The sequence below is a fragment of the Dromaius novaehollandiae genome, chromosome 1 (genome assembly GCF_036370855.1).
Source record: "Dromaius novaehollandiae isolate bDroNov1 chromosome 1, bDroNov1.hap1, whole genome shotgun sequence".
Lineage (NCBI taxonomy): Eukaryota > Metazoa > Chordata > Aves > Casuariiformes > Dromaiidae > Dromaius > Dromaius novaehollandiae.
Window position 1 is genome coordinate 191574687 of NC_088098.1, and position 20869 is coordinate 191595555.

Sequence of the window (20869 nt, forward strand, 5' to 3'; positions counted from 1 at the left end):
CATGAACATGCCATCCCAGGCATCTGATAGCCTTAAATTTTTGCTTCTATAGAAAATCACTTTCAATTTTCCAATTCTTAGTCTTTCCCGAAGGAAATTTTCTTTCCATTCATAAGCATTCATTTTAAATGGGATGATTTAAAGTTATTTGTCTGCTTCCCCTCTCACAGCTCTGGTAAAACATTGTCAACTGTTTTTATGATGCATGATGATGCATTAACAGTTACTGATAAATTGGCAAGGATTGTAGCACATCTGGAATTGTAGCTCTCAATGGAAAGAATGTCATTATGTAATTTTCACAGAATCGCAGAATGGCTGAGGTTGGAAGTGAACTTTGGAAATCATCCAGTCCAATGCTCTGCTCAAAGCAGGGTCAACTGCAGCAGGTTGTCCAGTCAGGTTTTGAATATCTCCAAGGATGGAGACTCCACAAGCTCTCTGGGCAACCTGTTCCCATGCTCAGTCATCCTCAGAGTAAAAAAGTGCTTTCTTATGTTTAAATGGAATTTCCTGTGTTTCAGTTTGTGCCCACTGCCTCTTGTCCTGTCACTAGGGAACCACTGAGAAGAGTCTGGCCCCATCCCATTAGATATTTATACACATTAATAAGATACCCCCTGAGCCTTCTCTTCTCCAGGCTGAACAGTCCCAGCTCTCTCAGTCTTTCCTCATATGAGAGATGCTCCAGTCCCCTAATCATCTCTGTGGCCCTTCGCTGGACTCACTCCAGATAGCTCCATGTCTTGCTTGTACTGGGGAGCCCAGCACTGGGCCCAGCACTCTGGATGTGGCCTCACCAGGGCTGAGTAGAAGGAGAGGATTACTTCCCTCGACCTGCTGGCAATGCTCTTTGAATGCAGTTGGTCTGCTTTCCCACAAGGGCATGTTGCTGGCTCATGTTCTGCTTGTTGTCCACCAGGACCCCTGTGTACTTCTCTGCAGAGCTGCTTTCCAGCGTGTCAGCCCCCAGCCTGTCCTGGTGCATGGGGTTATTCCTCCCTAGGTGCAGGACCCTGCACTTCCCTTTGTAAACTTCATGAGGTTCCTCTCCGCCCATCTCTCCAGCCTGTGGAGGTCCCTCTGAATGGCAGCACAGCCCTCTGCTGTATCAGCCACTCCTCCCAGTTTCGTATCATCTTTTGCATCATCAGCATTTTACATTTCCTGGAACAGAAACCCTTGGTGTTAGTCAGAACATCAGTGCACTAACCAATTTCAGTGGTGAGTAGTGTTCAGTGTAGCTGTCTGTGGCTGTTTTCGTAGTGATGTGAGCCTCATGTGGGAACTTAGCCCAGTAGTCACTGATGGAGATCCCTGGCGAGGACACCAGGTGGCAGTTCAGTTGTAGGGAAGTGATGGTTGGACTGCATGTTGCTGAGACTGAATGTGCTAGCTGTGCTTTCAGGGAAGATATTACTGTCAGGTGAGAGTAATCTGTTCTTTGCTTTGTTAATGCACCCCATGGAGATGGAATTTATAATGGAGTTGTCAGTAATTTTTCAGCATTTTCTTTGCAATTTCATTTGGGCCCTTACTGTTCTCTTTATACACCTACTAGGGATACCTGTTTTCTTTTATCAGGACCTGATATGTCCATTGTTAGAAACTTGGTGGAGAATTTTCTCCGTTGCTTTGCTTTTCTCTTTTGCTCTAGCAAGTTTTCCTGGCAACTTGGATACATCTTGGCATGGGTTTTTGTCTTCTGTCTTGCACTGACTTGGAACCTGAAGCCAAGTTATTTGATGTTGAGCCTCTAATGTTCCAAAATCTACATATAAACATTTTCTGATGGGTTCTGATTTTAGAAAATATAGTCTTCCAAGAAACCTTCATCAGCTCGTATGGAACCTGATGAATGTTAGCTTTTAAAAATCATGTTAAAAGGTGCTTAACTGAGTGTTTAGAGCCATGACGTTTTAGAACAGTAGTGTTGCTTTTTTCAAAGCATTGAACCTGATGTCATATTAACATAATAATCTAATAATCTACTAGTTAAAATATAAAATGCTGCAACTACTACATAGTATCTAAATGTATATTGTCTTTACAGACTTACTGGTTGTTTTTTATAAAACGAAGTAGCCTAATCCCTAATTCCAAGGATAAATCTGAATGATTACTTTTTAAATAAGAGGGGTGCAAACCTGGCATAAGTGAGAGCAAAATTAATCATCTGTTAATTGAAAATCTAGACAAGATGTATTTTCCATAGTAGAAGTTTACTACATTAATGATTTATTTCCTATTTCCATTCTCTGTAAAATACAGTTTCCCTATGAATGCCACACTGGAATATTTATGTGTTTGGGGGAGGAGCCATTATTTAAGATAAAGGACATTACATAATCCTTCTAATTTTATTTTTCATCAGTTTTAATCTTAAAAATAAGTTCCTTATTTTACATTGCAGATTCCAGAAGACTCTGCATTCAACCTCTAGTCTATTAAAAATACAAGCTTTGTGACACTTGTCTAATGACAAAACTGAATACAAATTTGCATTTATATCAGAAATATGCTGCTAAGTGAATATTGAGAAGCTAGATTTATTGTTAAGATTTTCTGTTTATCTGTTTTTAAAGGATTTTTATAGAAAACTTTCTGTAATATATATGGTGATATACCATCTTACAACCTTTCTACCCAAGGAAGAACATGTGAAATTTCTGAAAGGTATTCAGACTGCCTGAGGAATAAGAAGCAATACAGATGGATCAGTGAAATGCTTGGTCTGGCATAATTAACTCTGTCATAATTATACTACTTCCAAGACCGTCGATGGGGGGTCATACATACCAGTTCACGCACTGCTAGGTCAGGAATCTGTAGAGCACTGCATAGACACGCCTGTGTTAAGTCAATGAAACTAAAGGAGAGCTGAGTTTTCTGGTTTCACCACCTCCTTGTAAAGAGAATTCTCTTCTTTTTGCTATTTATATTTTTAATTCTTGTGTTCATTTAGCAGGAAACTCTTCAAGGTCTTCCAATCCCGAACTGTGATTTGTGCATATGAGTGCAAAGGCCATACAGGCAAATTTCTGAAAAGAAATGTTCCCATGTATTTAAGCAGCCTTATATAATACCTCATCAAAGTATTCATTAGGGCATGTTCTGTGCTATACACTTGAAGGTCCTGAGTGACATGAAGCTGTCATTTATGACTTCTGGTAAATAGGAGTTGTCAGACTTGTGGTTTTCTATTCTATTCTTTGAAGCCTTTACTGCTACAAGGGCAAGAAGGGGTTAGTCATCACATATGAATAGAATTTCTAGAGAACAAACTTTATCATTATTTTTCTCAGGCTTTGGTCCAGATAGTAATTTGGTTTTGATATTAAGCTAATTAACTAACCAAATTAAAGATTTGATTGATTTCAATCATATGCTTTTGTTGGGATTTATAACCAATAGGCAACCATTCTTTTAGAGATTGTATAGCTATTTTTTTGTATTATCAAACTAATCTGATGGTGGAACATTGTCTGATATTGAATCTAATTGGTTTGCTTTGATTTGAATTTGATTTTGATTTGATCATTATAATTCTTTATACTAGAGTTAGCATGATATTATTAGCAACTGAGCTTAGATGATAAGTTTTCCTGATTTTATTTTTTAACACAGCCTTTTAGTAAAGTATATTGAAAGGCACTGACTGATGTTTCTCTGAATAAGCAGTGTGAGGGTAGAACCCCTAAGGCTCTGAGTGGATACAGGCCAATAAGTACAAGACCAATCATTTCCCTCTAGTTAGTCTTTATTTCTTACCAACTTTTACTTTTCTATAACTAAGTGTCTTTCAGGGCTACCTCAAGATACACATGCCATTCTGACTGCAGCAGCCAATAATAAAAAGTTTACATGAGCGTATGTGGTTGTACACAGATATCTTCACAGATGGCTCTCTGTCAGCTGTAAACACTAGAAAATGTTTTAACTTATCCTTGGGGTGGCTTAGCTTCTTCATCTGAAAACGGACACACATTTGAGTGTTTTTCTTAGCATATCTTTACTAAATGTGTTTGGGCAGTCTGCCCACAACCTCCCTTTTTTGGCCAAACTGCATGCTGCCTGGAGCATCACCATGTGACGCATGGGAGGACATGTGGGTCTGCACATAAACACATCCTGAAGTGTAGAAAAGTCACTGCCACTTGTAGCATAACTCCCACAAGCAATACTTCAGAAAGAGGTCCAGGACAAGAGGCAACAGGCACAAACTGAAACACAGAAAGTTCCACCTGAATATGAGGAAAGATTTCTTTCCTGTGAGGGTGAGTGAGCACTGGAACAGGTTGCCCAGAGAGGTTGTGGAGTCTCCTTCTCTGGAGATATTCAAAACGTGCCTGGATGTGATACTGTGCAATGTGCTGTAGGTGCCCCTGCTTGAGCATGGGGGTTGGACTAGATGATCTCCAGAGGTCCCTTTCAACCTCAACCACTTTGTGATTCTGTGAAGAGCCCTGTCCTGTATTTCCCAAGCCACTCTGCTTCCCCTTCCCTTTCCTCCTCAAGTGAACCTTTACATTCATACCCTTTCTGTCATCTGCCCAACCACAGTTTGATATCTCAGGGGAAATTGTGTACTTGTTTCTTCTCCCATGCTTTCCTCATTTGGAGGAGCTCCACTCGCCTTCTCGCTAAGCAGGGGACAGCATGTTTCTGCCTCATTTGGGAAATGTTGCTGTGCTGTGCAAGTGCTGCAGGAATACATCTGCAGAGCAGAAGGGCAGTGCTACTGTTGGAAATGATGCAAGAAGGCATTCTGTGTAGCCAGATGACATTGAAAGACTTTCTCTTGGAAATGATTTTGGAGAGCTCCTCGGATTTACTCAGGAGAATAACACCAGCCAAGGAGACAAGGAGGCCAGCTGAACTGGATGGTGCATTCACTCGTTAAGATCATTATCTGTGTTATGGCCTTCTCTGTCCTTCCCATCCCAAGCTGGCTGCTTGCTGCAGTAGGCTGAGCTGACATCATTCATGCTCCATGTTTTCAAAGACCAAGTCAGGTCAGTCAGTGGAAAGCAGTCTGTCTCCCCTTCGCTCCGGTAGTACACTTATGCTTCAGTTTTCCCTTCTGAGCAGGAGCAAATACTCCAGTCTTCAGCCTCATTCACTCTTTTTCTTGAGGATGTTAGCATACTGCTACCTATCAGCTAGAGGTAACCATACACATTGTTTTTTTCAAGGAGTGCTTCTTTCTAGTTTAAATAAAGGTGGGAAGATGAGCTAATTTCACACATACTAGAATGCAATTATCATCTCATACTTCCATGAGCTTGAGTTGCTCATTTTTTTTCATTCAGGTAGCCATTTGATTTTATTCTAAGTTAAGTGAGATTAGGCTTCACTTTAATTGTATTTGAAGAAGCAAGTTTTTGAATGGCTCTGCTGATTTTAACAATTACTCAGTTTTGCAATGCTGAGTGCCTGGCATGAAATAGTCCTACTCCTATATGATGCTTGATCTCTACATCTAATTTCTTATCCCCCTCTGGAATATTTTGCCCATAAGCTAGTAAAACTGATCTTCTGGCATTTCTCAAGCCTCAGGCTGATAACAATCCTGGCCATAAAGGTCACTGTTTTAAGAAGAACCTGTCATTCCCAGCCAAGATCTGACGTCATGTCAACCCTAGGAGATGAAAGTTTTCTCTTATTTGGTGTAGTCTATGTGAATTTCCAGAAAATGCTTACACTCTGTAAGAAGCACTGTGTTTTAGAAGCAAAATATTACTATAAAATTGCATCCTGTCTTCAAATTGACACAAAATCATCTAAGCAAGTAATCCATGACATTGTTAAAAGTTTATCGCATTCAGTGTCAGCTTTACATTCTCCCGGGACTCAATCTTTTAAGCTGTTAATGTAAGAAGCTGGCAGAACTTCATCTGTCATATATCCATTGTGTCTGAGGCTCTGGAAGTTGTCGGGTCTAGCTGATACCCTGCCTTGCTGATTCTGAAGTCAGAATACATATACGCAGACAACATGACAGCCTACCTCCCATCATCCACTGACACCTGTATCCTATGTCATGTTCTTTCCTTTACTGCAACTTAGATTGCAGGTTTTTTAAAGCCAGATCTAAGCTGTATTCCAAATTAATTAACAACCTCATAAGGAACATACACCATAATAACCTATGTGGTTTATTTCCTGCATGCACAACTCCATGTTAAAGTCCAAATTGCTACTTTTTCTATTGTTAGCTTTCAAGTCTGAACCTGATCATGGTGCTAAGAATGAAAAATGAATTTCAGGAGATGACCTCATAAATTGTATTATCAGCTATAAAAACAGTAAAATAAGAATATAAAACACCCATGGGCAGTGGAACTTAATTACCTATGCCTGAAATTGTTAGAATAGTCCCTGGAATGGTTTTGGCTCAGGCCAATTAGCATTTTCCGGGCACAGTTTAGCAATTAGGAGGGACTACAAATCATTCCCAGTACACATTTTTCATTCGGCTATCCTATTTTGGGACTGAAAGAGTTTTACCAGTATGGACAGGGCCTGTGCAATTCACCTCAGTGCTACGGAAGCTGCAGGCATGTTTAATTTACTAGTCTAGACCAGTATGATGCTGGGTTCAGAAATCAAAGGTTATCTGCATTTCTTCTGTTTTTGTTCAAATCCAACAGTATGTCCTGGTGCCTGGAAGTGAGGGAACTCCATGCTTCCCTTGAACTGGGATTTATAAGAGAAATCTTGCTTTCAAAAATTCCCTTTGAAGATCATTTTTACTGTGTATCAGATAGGATCCTGTGTCAGATTAAAGCTGGTCTGTCACAGATCTATTTTAGAAAGAAAACTTCATACTTTCATGAATATAACAAATGTCAGAAACTTTGCCTTAAAAAGTACATATAAAATAATTTGAGAACATCACAGAGAAATCATAGTGTTATTCACTCATCACAAATGTGCTGGTTTCCAGAGTAGGGCACCTCCATGGATACTTCTTACGAAGTTTTACCTTTTCCTCACAAATAGTCTGAAAAGCAAACTTGTGAACAAAATCGGAGGCATACCTTCGCTGACATCACAGAAGAAGTTGTAGTATGATAATGTCATAGTAAGTCTAATTCAGTGAGCAGTACTGGAAATAGAGTATCTTTCAAAGAGTAGCACCAGTGAGGTTTCCAAAAGCTGCACATACGGATACTGTGGAGCACATCTGTGTCCATCCAGCTGCCTTATTGCAATGTTGCTGATTGCCTGCCAAAGGAGAAGTGTTGTCCCTGCCTGTGTTTCCATTTCTTGAAGAGGGTTATGACATGTAAGCGCAGTTACTGCAGGCTTCAGCAGAAGTGGTTTGTCAAAGAGGTGCTTAGTGCTGTCCATCAGTCACTGATTCCCTGCTTCCTCCAGGTGCATCCCAGTATGGTGGTGTTTGAGGGTGGGCAACAGCATGCATGGGAATGCAGGTGAAGGTTCCCTTGGAAAAACAGTGAGGATACAATCACATACTTAGAGACAGCATATAAGGCAAAAGTAAAAGTTGAGTAAAACCCAAGGAATGTTGATTGCATTTTTGGGAGCTTTAGCTTTGATCAGGAAACTTCTGACTCACTCTGGTTATAATATGTGTGTATATTTGTACATGATATAGCAACAGAAAGTAATTCCCAATGATTTATTTTATCATCAGTAAAATGAATAACATCAGCTTTTCTTAAGAATATTAAACCACAGGCAATGATAAACAGTGGAACAGTTAAAGCTTTACAAACAAGGCAAAATGTTGCTACAACCCTTGAATAACAATGTGTGAAAAATACAGTCCCATATCATTTGAAATAGTGGTCTGCAGCTGGTGTGAATGAAACTGCTTCTGTTGTGAAAGAAATCTATTCTCATAAGACTGAGTTCACAGTCAAAGTACTATCTTTTAATTAATTTATTTATTTTTTCTACTCAGATGATGGTGGTATTTCCCTGACAGCTCCAGAAGGCAAGAAACACTATATAAATACTGTATTTGTATGTTTTGGTAGGCACAACTGCTGTAGGCCAATGACAGCTGACTAACTTGGTCAATACGTTTTCTTCCAATATCATAGTCATTTTTTTCCTTTAATGCTGGATTTCTGAAAGAATGAGAGACACTAAAAAAAAGCCAATAGCTCAGTAGTTACCAGGCCCTTCTCATACAATATTTAAATAAGATTTTCTTTCTTTTCAAGGGACTATTCTAATTCCTAAGCTACTGCCTATTCCAGGTATTTAAAAATTTTCTGATGAATCAAAAACTTTCTGCTGGAAATAATACTTAAATGCTGAAAAAGTGGCTGTATTTGTGAGCTTCCTCACTATTTATAATCACCACTGTATACAAAACTCTAAGCTTTCTGAAACTCGTTTTGCCCTCTGACATTAGTTTGCTTCTTTTCATCTAAAATATTCAACCAAATTTAGTTTGAAATAAAGGTCAATACAAAGATGCCTTGGACTTTTTATATAAGCTCAAAATGTGGTTGCAATTTTTGCTTCCAAAAAAGATTTTAAAATGACGTATAGAAAAGCATTCTAAACCTAACTGGCTTAATCATCAGCTCAAAAAGGAAATAAAGAATAACTAGGAATCTATGAACAACGCAGAAAGGATTGATCAACACAGCAAGGTAGGTTTTAGAGGTCACAACGTGTAATAACATGAGAGTAGTCATGAATCAAGCTGAGGAAACATTTGAAAGGGAAATTAAAGCTAAATTAGTTTTAACCATGTTAATAGAAGAGTATGACTCTTCTCATCCTAGTGTAGCTGTCTAAAACAAGCCAGAAAAATCACATTCAATAGATGCCTTACCCTCAGCTGTAAACACTGAGGGCAGGATTCAGTTGCCTAAGCAGAGTCTAGGTGTTTAGGACTGTTTGAGATGCCCAGGACATCAGCACAGGGCGGGCAGATGTGACGCAGGACCTCTGGGAGCCCTGTGCCTTTTGGAGAGACAGGGGAAGATGGAATGAGATATCCTGTACAATATGAAAATATGACAACAGATGTCGATGTTTAAATAACTGAATTGTGCACCTAAAATAGAGATGAATCTTCCATAGGAGCAACCATTTCTGAGAGATACAATAAATAACATGTGAACACGTATCTTGATTAGTGCAGAGTAAATACTGATTAAAATACTATTATTTTTGAAGTAGTATTAATTTTAAATGCTATCAATTTGATAGGAGGAATCACCAAATTTCTCATAAAGTCAATTCTGACAGCTTTTTTTTTCCATTCATTCAAAAAAATCTAGATTTCATAGAAACAAGATACTGTGATATTTCTCCAAATTGATCAAAGGAACCTATATTGTTCTTCCTCAACTCTAAATGCTGAATAAATCTTGTTAGATGTGATACATGTCTTAACTCTGCATACTCAGGATTAGGGGGATGGCAGGCTACAAAAACAATGAAGATCAATATTTCTATTTTTGTCATAAACTTGTTTCCCAGTCCCTTATTCCGCTCATCAAGTTCTGTAAAGAGACACAGGACCACAGAAATTCCTCCAGGATTTGAAGTTGAGCCCCGTGAATCTGAATATTCAGATGGCTCAGGTACAATCTGTCACACTGGGCATTTATTGGCTTCTTATGGGTGATTATATTCCTATTTTCAAGGCAAGTTATTTTGCTTTTATCCCTTCTCCAAGATATTTTTATTTGTATTAGATATATGGATTCTGTGGAAACTATAATTTCACTTTTGATTAGTTTTGCACCTTAAGTTGTCAATTTGCTTTCAGCTCCCTCCTACTGATCTAGTGCATCAGACTACTTGTTTCTTCAAACTCTTGGTCCTGCAGAGGAGTTCCAAAGCAAACAGAAGCATTCCTTACCTCTGCTCACTACTTCTACCTATTACTGAAGCTTTCATGTAATGCTGTTATAAATCTGGCATACACATGTTTACATGCGATAGCATGGTATATGCTGTGTAATGCAACACTATCTACCTGTAGACAGAATCAAAATAAGTGTTTATATACTTTTGTAAACATCCAGTGAACCATTATCTTTCACATATGTATCATCATCCAGGAGTATATCGTTATTAGTAATCAATCTCTACATTCTAGTTGCATATAAACATATTTTTAGTTAAGATTAAATCTTATTTAAGGCTGATTATTTTGAGGAAGTGGGAGGGGCAAGAGAGAAGGACTAACAGAGAACAGCTGTTTAGAAGGATGAACATGTCTGTCCAATGTATCTCGTGTGAGACAGACAAACTAAGCTTAGATCTAATTTTCCCCACTCAAGAATCATGAAAAAGGTAAACACAAGAGATTCCAGCAAGCATTCTCCTTAGGGTTTGCTATGAAGCAATAATAGAGCTCTTCCTCTGACTTATCATAAAAAGCAAAACAAAAAAATCACCTAAACATAGTCATAATAGATCTCATCTGTAAATCACTGTGCTTTTCTTCTACCATAAGAATCTTCATTATGCCTAATTTCACTGATCCAAATTAAACACTAGTTTAACTCCCAGGAAATTGGGAGGCATCTATCCATTCATTCTTTACTGTGCTCTCAAGAGCAGAGCTTTTAGCAATAATCTCCCAGTTGCAGCCACTCAATTTCCTCCAGGGGTCTTGAGGAACTCTTTGTAGATAATAGGAAACTGAACGATGTTTGTACGTTAATAATCAGTAGAATTTAGGGAGCTATTCAGCTGACCAAATGTCGGCATCTGTTTTAGGGTAGTATGAATAGATACCTAGGCTGCATTGACTTAATTGACCAGAACAACATTCAATTATCCTCTTACAAGCGCTGGACATGCCACAGGGTTGTCCAAAACATATCCCTGTGGGACTGGCAGATATGAAATAGACCCTACGAGAGACCTAAGACATTTTGAAGTAGCAGCTGGAGGCCAGGCGGGATTCCCTTCAGCATCTCAGATGGGACCACATGCCTGTAGGTGGAGAATGGAATGGAGCCCTGAATCTTGCTGATTGCAATGGGGTTGTAGCAACCTACCTTTCTTCTAGATACTTACATATAATCACATCTATGTTTAGGATTGTTAATATGGAAATGAATACATTCTGATTATCCACGTTCCTTTTTTTCTTCTTTAACTGAACTTGTAATTTCAAAAAGCAAGAGAGTAAAATGCAAACTGGTAAAATATAGTGCATTGAAAATGAGAATGTGATATCTTTGCTTCAGGGACACATAATGGTACAGTAGATATGTACCTTATTTTGTTTAGAGTGAGCATAACAGAACATAGTCCACCTATTGGGCAAGCTCTAGTGACCCAGAATGCAGACCAATACCACCTTGGAGGGGAAACTGGCAAACATTTTGTTTGCAAAGGATTGCAATCGCTCAGTTGTATATGAGCTCAGAGGGGTATTCTTTCTAATGCTTCTCCTTTTCTGTCATTTGTGTACCTCAAGCCTTGTTGATCTGCTCTGGAAAACATAGAAAATAATTCAGTAATAGCCTTGGTACTTACCTCTCACTGCACTGCATAAGGAGAGTTGAACAGAATTCTAGGTTTCGCACGATGTCGAATGAAATTTTTGATGAATCACAACCTCACAATAACAAAAATAAATATCATATTTTCCAAATTAGGATTTCAGTAGAGAATATATATATATATAATATATATATTTGTATAGAGATGATGGAGGAAAAGGCAGTGTTACACAAACTTGCATTGTCAGCTGAAAAAATGACAAGAAACTACAGTTCTTTGGTTAACAAGCTGTACTACCTCTAATTGAACTGCAGGAGAATTTATTTTTTTGTGTAACCTGGCCATTTAAGTCACATTTTGCTTCCCCACTGCCCACCGCCCCCCCCCCCCCCCCCCCGGTAGCAGAAATAGACAGAAGAAAATCATCCTGTTAGAAGGAATTAAAGAATTATTTTTCAAAGTCCTTGCATAAAATATGCAGAATAAAAAAAAAGGCATGAAATCCTTTATCATCTGGAAGATTTCAGAGGGTTTTTTTAGTTGAATTGTGTCAGTATTCATTCTAGTTTAGAATTAAATAGTTCAGAATCAAAACCATGGTCATTATCTACCAGTCCTCAGGATTTTCAAGTACTTTAAGCTTATATGGATTTTGTTTTTCCTTTTAGGCTCTGAATTCTACAGACGTTGTAGAATTGTAGAATACAGACACTGTACTGACACTTATGTGTCAGTAAGTGCTGGCTGGAAAAGCATTTTGTATGAGTGCTTTTCTAATAGCATATGAGACTGAATCAAAATCATAGTAAGAAAGTTCACCGCTGAACTGTGCAAGCCGGGATTGTCTCAGAAGTTGGGAGAAACTAATTTTTGGTGAAAGGGTACTTCAGAAGGAATGGGGAGACCTGTGTCTAATAACTATTCTAATAACTATTCCGACTCTATCGTGTTCTTTCTGCCCAAGCAAAGGAAACAAGTAACAAGATTCAGCTGTTCACACACAGGCATCGAGTGTCATCTAGTGTCTAGAATATGAGAGATATTCACTCAGAGAGACCAGGTGTGCATAGCTCTTGCGAAAGTCCCCTGCCCTGCTGGAGTCCAGAGGGGTTACCTAGTGCATTTCAGATAGCACTAGGCACCTTTAGTGGGAAACTAAAGCAATCTCTAAGTGACATAACCACTCCACAATCGAGCTTAGAAAGTAGAAGTGTTCTGCCATCTACCGAGCAGCAGTAACTGTGTACGAGCATGCTCTTGGACTGTGGCAAATGTGAGGTAACAGAACTTAATGAAGAAATTAAGTGTAGTGGAGCTACATATTTAGTGCAAGTTACTTCATATGACCTCATGCTTGGCACAGGTTTGAGAAATACATGCAATGAGAGGTCTGCTGACAGATATGCTTTGCTTTGGTAATTTGCAGCAACATGGTTATATTTTCTTATCCTTTTTTTGCTGGTGATCTCACAAGTTCTTCAGATACAGACCATTTGTATATGTTTCAACAGCAGTTTTAGAATGAGTTTTAAATGCTTATATGTTGCAGATATTAATTTGGTGTACTGTACTCCAAAAATGCATTATTGACTCAATATTTCTTTTCATATTGCAGAGATAAAGTATTAGAATGGCATAAAATATGGCCCAGTTTTACTACAAAAGAAGTGTCAATGCTCCCTACAGAGATCGCATCCCTCTTCGTATTGTACGAGCAGAATCGGAACTGTCCCATTCAGAGAAAGCCTATCTGAATGCCGTGGAGAAAGGAGATTATGCCAGTGTGAAGAAAGCTCTGGAAGAAGCAGAAATTTATTTCAAGATCAATATTAACTGCATTGATCCACTGGGAAGAACTGCACTCCTGATTGCTATTGAAAATGAGAACCTTGAGCTCATTGAACTGCTCCTAAGCTTTAATGTATATGTGGGAGATGCCCTGTTGCATGCCATAAGGAAGGAGGTAGTTGGTGCCGTAGAGCTGCTGTTAAACCACAAGAAGCCCAGTGGGGAGAAACAGGTAAGTGCAGGATTTCCTCTAGGTTTGTAGTCTGCTCTAATGAAAAGAGAAGAACTGTGCAAAGAGAGTAAGCAAAAGAAAAACAAAACTAATCCTCATCCTCAAACACATGCATTTAAAGTCAGAAAAATCAATGTTTTTGATGCTGTATGTATCATAGTCATTTGTGTTTAAACATCTCTGCCGTTCAGTCAAATCTGTATGGGTCCATAAGGCTTACTGGTTTAATATGGTTAAGTCGCCTGAGAGCTATCTTCCAACACAGAAGGATAAAACTGACCTGCATCCCTCTTGCTCCTCAGCCTGAATGATGAGGTCATCCATGTGCAGTGGAGTGAGGTGTTAACTGCCTTCTCTGTAAGGCCAGAATCAGGCTCACACTTAACTGATTACCCACAAAACCTCTTTTTGGAAGACTGTACAGTAAGCAAGTCAGAGCTTTGCATTCATAATAAACTCACTCAGGAAAATCTGGAAGTTGATAATACAGTTAGGCTTTTGCTTATGAGATTTTTGAGGGTTTAAAAAAAAATAATGACCCACTGATTGCCACCAGAATACAGCATAGGCTGAGCTGAGACTGCCACATAAGCTCTCCTTATTCCTTTTACAGACAAATAAAACAAATTTAGATAAACTTGTTTTACTTTGCACTGAATTAGACAAATAATAGTGTCCATGCAGTCACTCACCACATCTCAGCTAAAGAGGAAGGAAAAGAAGTGAACAGTTGAGAAGTGTTAACTTCCAGCCAGTATGATGGTCTTGCCAGGAAATATCTTATTTCTCGCCTGTCCAGGCATTCTGTCATTTCACTGGTTATATAACTCCTGCCAATATTAGTGGGAAATGTTCATTCATTCAGAAATGCAACTTAGTCTGAAGAGACTAGCACTGGCAAAATATGGGTCCATTTGAATTAATTGTGAAACTTCCATTAAAGTCAGTGAATATTTCAGCCCCTCCATGTGGAGGTTAGCATTTCTCTACTCTGCAAGAGACACTATGAGACATGGCCAATTGCTCAGAACTTCAGCCCTGTCTGCAATAGTCTTTCATCCGATCATGTACAGATAAAAACTCCCTTCTCTTTCTTGTCTTCTCTAAAAGGAAAAATCACTATATACAAAGTCTCTCATTCATAATAAATGTGATAGCTACTCTGCTTCCCCTTGGACTGCTCTGAGATGTCTCTAGGAGGTAGCTAGCCTCTTGCACATCCTTCTCATTTTCAGAAACTAGCGAGATGGGATAACACAGCCCATAAATTCCGATAGTCTTAGGAATCCTCCAGAATGAAAAGACCTATAAATAGTTATAAGGTTGTATTCTATTTTCATCTATCTCATTTCATATATTATAGGTACTGTATTAATGCATTTCAATGAATAGTATGTTGAAATGATTAGAGCCCTTTCATACATAATGCATACAATATACTTTAATTACAGTATCATGTACTTGCTATGGATAGAATTGCAGGTGATAGCTAAAGAGTATAATTTTTGGTGATAAAATAATATGAATACTACACTTTTTTGCTATGGAAAGAAAGAAATAGCCTGTCTTTTGCAAATATACATGCCTGCCATCTCATCTAGAGACTAAAAGCAGAGCTCCTTTATAGGACAACAGACTCATGTCACAGGAAGAGGAATAAAACTAGATTCACTTTATTTTTGCTCATTTCATTATTTCTGAACCTATAGTACAGACAGGAATACAATGCATGGGAGGAAGGACATTTCAGCATGCAATGCACTAGGATCCAGAAGGCTCAGTGAGAGGCCCTGTGCCAAGTCACTTAAACCATCTGTCTCCATTCTCTATCCTCTATAACGGAAGCTGTTATCATAGAGTAGAGTTTATCTTATTTAACGGTAGCCATCCGAAGTTATGTGTTTCCTCTATTCTGGTTGTCTAGGCTCCCCTTACAGTCAATGGAGAAAAATGGAGATCCCCTGAGAACAATTCATGCTGCCTTTCTTATTTAGTTCTTTTAAGAGGAGACCATGAACCACTTTCTAGACCAGCTATAGAGGGAGCCTAGCAATTTACCTTGTATAAGGTGCCTAAATTTCAGACTGTTTGTTAGACCTTCAGGACTACTTTTTGATAGGTGCCACAGCTACTAATTACTAAATTGCTAATTACTAAATTGCTATTTACTAAAGCTAAGTAATGTTCTCATTTCAGAGCTGTACTTGCTGAGGCTCTGCCCATTAGTGTAAAGCATACAGAATAATCGTGGATCGTTTGAACAGAGAGACATCTCCATTTGGGCTAGGCCTGCCCATTGCAAAAGCAAATAGTTGCATGCAAGACAGTGCTTGCAAAGTGACCTTTAAACAAACTGCTATTTGCACTCACGTGCCATTGTTTGCACTGGGGACACAAATACCCATTAATTTTCTATGGGTTTTGTTCATTTTTAGGAACAGGTCATTCTGAAGAGAATGTACATGTGAATTACATTTCTGCAGTAAGCATTTTGCTGCAGTGAAGCAGATACAACTGTATATATTTAACAAAATCAAAAGTAGCATGCTGGCTGAAAATTCATTACAATAGTCTAAAGATATAAAATATGGATGCTTAAAATTAGATACTAAAATTTACATCTTTAGTATTTGGACTGAAGTTCCATCTGAAACTCTCCATTTCAAACTACAGCTTGATTTTCTTACATTACTTTGGTTATTTGTAAATATTTGGCATATTGTTTAGATGATTCATGTTCAGACTCTGTGCTTTTAATAACGATAGCTTTGTCTGTTTGGTTTTCCATCTTCTTTGTGTAAAGTTGGTCATGTGTGGTAAAATCCTGGCCCCTTGAAGTTAGTGGGAGTTTTGCCATTGATTTTAGTGAGGTCAAGACTTCACCCTTTTTCTGTTTTTTGACCTTGATGAAAAGCCATTCACAGAGAAGACAGATGAATAAAGAATAAGAAAAATGCATTTGCAAAACACTGCCAAGCTCAAGAGACAGTTTGGTTTCCCAAATATTTTCATCAGTGATGAAAGTTATGAGCATTCAAATAAAGAAAAGACTAATGACTCATGATTTACAGTTAAATGAGCTAGCTATCACTGTTTTTCATATTCATGCAGATAATACATTGGGTATCAGGCATAGCTAATTTCAGCTTTAGCCTCATAAAATAATGTGATTATATTTGTAAAACATTTTTTAAACATGGAATTTCAAACATAAGGCGAGAGCTCATTGGCAATGTCAGAAAGCTTGAAACAGCTTCAGCTTATATCAACAGAAAGCTACAGTTCTTCAGGAGAACTAAAATGTATTCTTTTGAAATTGTTTCTTTTTTCCCCAAATTTGATTCTTTAAAAACATTTGAATAGTTAAAAACATAAGGAAAATGTGTAAACAAGATGTTAATTTGGAGCAGGAATCAATGCATTTAATTGAAATAATATATTATTTTTGTATTTTTGTAAATATTTTCCAACCAATACCTTTACAATTAGTAGGTGCCCCTGAATCTTCCTCTTAAATACTTTCCCCCTCAGAAAAATTTTTGGGACATTTTACTCAGATCTTGCTAAAGTTGTATTTAAACTCTCTAGTCTACTGACTGCTCAGATACTAGGTTTCAGCTAATATCCATATGTGATGTGCTGTGTATTTCAAAGACCACATGTATTACAGTGGTTTTAAACTGATAATCAGAATATGGATATATCTGGTGCCATCTGGTGACTACAGATGAGGCATATATATTTAACAGCTTTGAACTGTATTCAGCTCCTTCTGTTACTGTGTGAGTGAGGCTTTTGTGGTATACATTAAAATAATTCAAGAAAAGGTCATTTTGTCACTTGCATATTTTCTACACTTTTTTAGTTGCATCAGCTGCTAGAGAACATGTAAAAGAGAATAACAGGATTTAAGGTGAATGAGTTGGGGAAACTTGTCCAAGTACTTTTAAATTATCAGTTTTTCAAAGCCATATGTCTCAAATTATCTGCCAAGATACTTATTGCTTATCCTGATGGATAGCTGAATGCCAAATTAAGAGGAAAAAAAGCTGTTCTTCTTTAAAATTTAGTGTCTGCAGAAGAATTTTCTATCTTGTTAAATTGCACACAGCACCCACAAACATGTAATAAGGTAGTTAGGTAGTGTAACTCAATGGAATACAGTACCTTTAAGCCACAACACATTCTTCTGCTTGAGGGACCCAGGCGTTGATCTCTAGCTGGATGTTTGCCTAGATATGCACATATATTCAAGGAAGACCAAAGGAGAGTGGTCGCTGTTTCCTAAAGATGCTACAAAGCACATAAATGAAGCTGAAATTTCACAATTATTGAACTTGAATCTGTGTAGCACCGCATTGCCTGACAGTCTAGATTTAGCTCATGGGAACATGACTGCAGTGTTTACAGGCATTGCCTGGCTAGCAAAAGCACATGATAGTGCTTTTATGCCTCCTTGTACACTATTAGATGTTGATCTTGTTGCACTGTGGGTATTTTTGTGGGTGGACACCCTGGGGACAGCTTTCTGCAGACGTCTGAAAAACACCATGCTAATTACTGACTACTTTTGCAAACATAAGGAAATTGCTAGCAGAGGGTGAACTTTGGGACAGGGAGGAAAGTGATCATAGTGATATCTCCCTAGCTCATGTCTTCCTTGGTGTGGAAGTCAATTAACATGAAAATGCTGCCGGGCACTGAGATAGGGCTGCTGTAAGAAGAGGGAAGCTGGCAATCTCTGATTCCTGCGGCTCTGTTCCAGTTGGTTTGGAATTGAAAAGTTAATAGCCATCAAGGCAGTGCGGGAGGTAAATCTGCTATATCGAGGGTGTTCAGTCTGTGGAAGGTCTGGACACACAGATCAGACATGATGCTTGCACTATCTTCCCCATGCATGCTGGTGTCTGCGGTGAGACTTCTATCCCTGTCTCCTGCGCGCTGTCCAAACAAGTTTCTCTCTTAATAGGAAGATCTTTTCCCCTGTTGTGCATCAGTCCCTTGAGCATCACTACTTCATTTCCAGGATGTCTGGCAGGGTGCATGTTATATAAATTTTTCATAGCTCTTCTTTGGTCAACATTATGTGAACAGTCAATGCGTAGCAGTCAGCGCATACTTTCTGGCTTATGAAACCTTTGTCTAAATTGCTTCCATTACTCTACAGCTGCAAGAATGTTGTGAAATGTGTATTTCATTTTCTGAAGGAGAGACAGAAGGTCTTTGAGATCAGCTAGCCTGATCTCCTCTTTCCTCCTCATCTTCAGCTTCCTTTTGTGTGCTGTGATCTCACACCATATGCAGAAAAAAAGAAGTAGCTGGCAGAGGGCTGGGAGTAGGAAGTGGAAAAGAGGCCATAGGCACCTTCTGCACCTTCTGTAGCCACTCTCCTGGAAAAATCAGGAAGGTCACATCATAAAGTACTTAATGCAAAATCCATGTCTTCTACTTGCTGTGTTATGAAATGTTATACAGGTTGGATTTCTGTATCTCATATTCTGAATCTCCATTTCTCCTGCTTGCTAACTCCCACAGACTAGGTTATGGCCCTTGCCAGTCAGTGTCAAACTAGGAAATCAGGCCTGACCCTGCTCCAGTGTAGAGTTCAGACATTGTTGGGGTCTAAAAATGCAGGTCTATGGAGCATATAGTTTTATTTCATTGATTTTCTTTGATTTTCCTTGGCACTGTCTCAAAGGCCCAAGAAGTGTTAACTGAAATGTATCTGCTAAATATTGGGAAAAAATGCAAGGATTTATGAAAACAGACAAAACCCTAACTGCCAAAACAAAAAGTGCAGAAAGGTATTTCTGAGAGACTGGAAGACATGCAGTGTATTCCCTGGTGAAGGGCACGTGGAATATGAGCACTAGAGATGGGATAAAAGAGAGTGGGTATAGTTGCTGTTTTCTCTCCAGATAGACAGAGAAGTAACCCTTCAACATCTTCAGCAGCCTCCCTGGTCATGGTAGGCTTTATGACTGGAATATTCCTGAGAAGAGGAGAAAAGGAGGCTATGTTTTAGTCTTTATCTTGAGGGAAAAGGGCTGAGAGAGAACTAGAGGTGGTTTGGTGAAAGGGGCTAAGGGTAGGAAGTTGTGATTGTGTGCTTTTATGTTATGAGGAAGACAACATCTTGCAGATGAGGGTTAGATGAAAAGAGGGATATAAGAAGAAGATGGTACCTCTGATACTAGATACATACTAGGTGTGAATCCATTCAGCTAACCCAGCCAAATACATCCTAATGCTGCTGAATGTGACATGCACAATGCACGTCAGGTGGTGCCATGGATATTTTAGCTATGTGTGAAAGAGAAAATCCAGAGAACTGTGGAGTTCCTGGCCCAGGTGTGTGTGATGGCAGTATCCTGACCCAGGGAGGTACCACACCTTGGCATTAAAAGAGCTGGAGAAAGAAGGACTGACTGGAGATGTAAAGGTGGGGGGCAGCCTTGGCTGCAGTGACCATGAGATGGTGGAGTTCAAGATCCTGCAAGGAGGAAGCAGGGCAATAAGTAGGATCACAGCCCTGGACTTCAGGACAGCACACTTTGGCCTCCTCAGGGACCTACTTGGAGGAATCCCAGGGGTTAGGGCCCTAGAAGGAAGGGGGTTGCAAGAGAGCTGGTTAATATTCAAGCATCACTTCCTCCAGGCTCAAGGTTGGTGCATCCCTATGAGTAATACACCAAGCGAAGGGGGCAGGAGACCTGCATGGATGAGCAAGGAGCTCCTGGCAAAACTCAAACAGAGGAAGGAAGTGTACAGAATGTCACAGAAAAAGGGACAGGCCACTTGGGAGGAATGTAGGAACATCATCATAGTACGCAGGGATGGGACGAGGAAGGCCAAGGCCCATTTGGAATTAAATCTGGCAAGGGATGTCAAAGACAACAAGAAGGGCTTCTTCAAATACATCAGTAACAAAAGGAAGACCAGGGGAAATGTGGGCCCGCTGCTGAATGGGGCAGGAGCCCTGGTGACGAAGGATACAGAGAAGGCAGAGTTACTGAATGCCTTCTTTGCTTCAGTCTTTACTGCTAAGGCCAGCCTTCAGGAATTGCAGACCTTGGAGACGAGAGAAAGTCTGGAGAAAGGAAGACTCCCTTGGTGCTGGAGGATGATGTTAGGGATCATTTAGGCAAACTTGACACCCACAGATCCGTGGGCCCCAATGGGATGCCCGCATGAGTGCTGAGGGGGCTGGTGGATGTTATTGCTAGGCCACTGTCCATCATCTTTGAAAGATCATGGAGAACAAGAGAGGTGCCTGAGGACTGGAAGAAAGCCCATGTCAGTCCAGTCTTCAGAAAGGGCAAGAAGGACGACCCAGGAAACTACAAGCCAGTCAGCCTCACCTCCATCCTTGGAAAGGTGATGGAGCAG

The 20869-nt window shown here is 39.3% G+C and overlaps 1 protein-coding gene across 1 annotated transcript in view; it reads left to right on the top strand.

Annotated features, from left to right (window-relative positions):
* Window positions 1–20869, top strand: part of TRPC4 (transient receptor potential cation channel subfamily C member 4) — a 144151-nt gene that overhangs the window by 44374 nt on the left and 78908 nt on the right. Inside the window, exon 2 of the mRNA XM_026108354.2 lies at window positions 13076–13480. Coding sequence (XP_025964139.1) covers window positions 13103–13480 — 378 coding nt within the window. The 5' untranslated portion in view covers window positions 13076–13102. The remainder of the gene's footprint in view (window positions 1–13075; window positions 13481–20869) is intronic.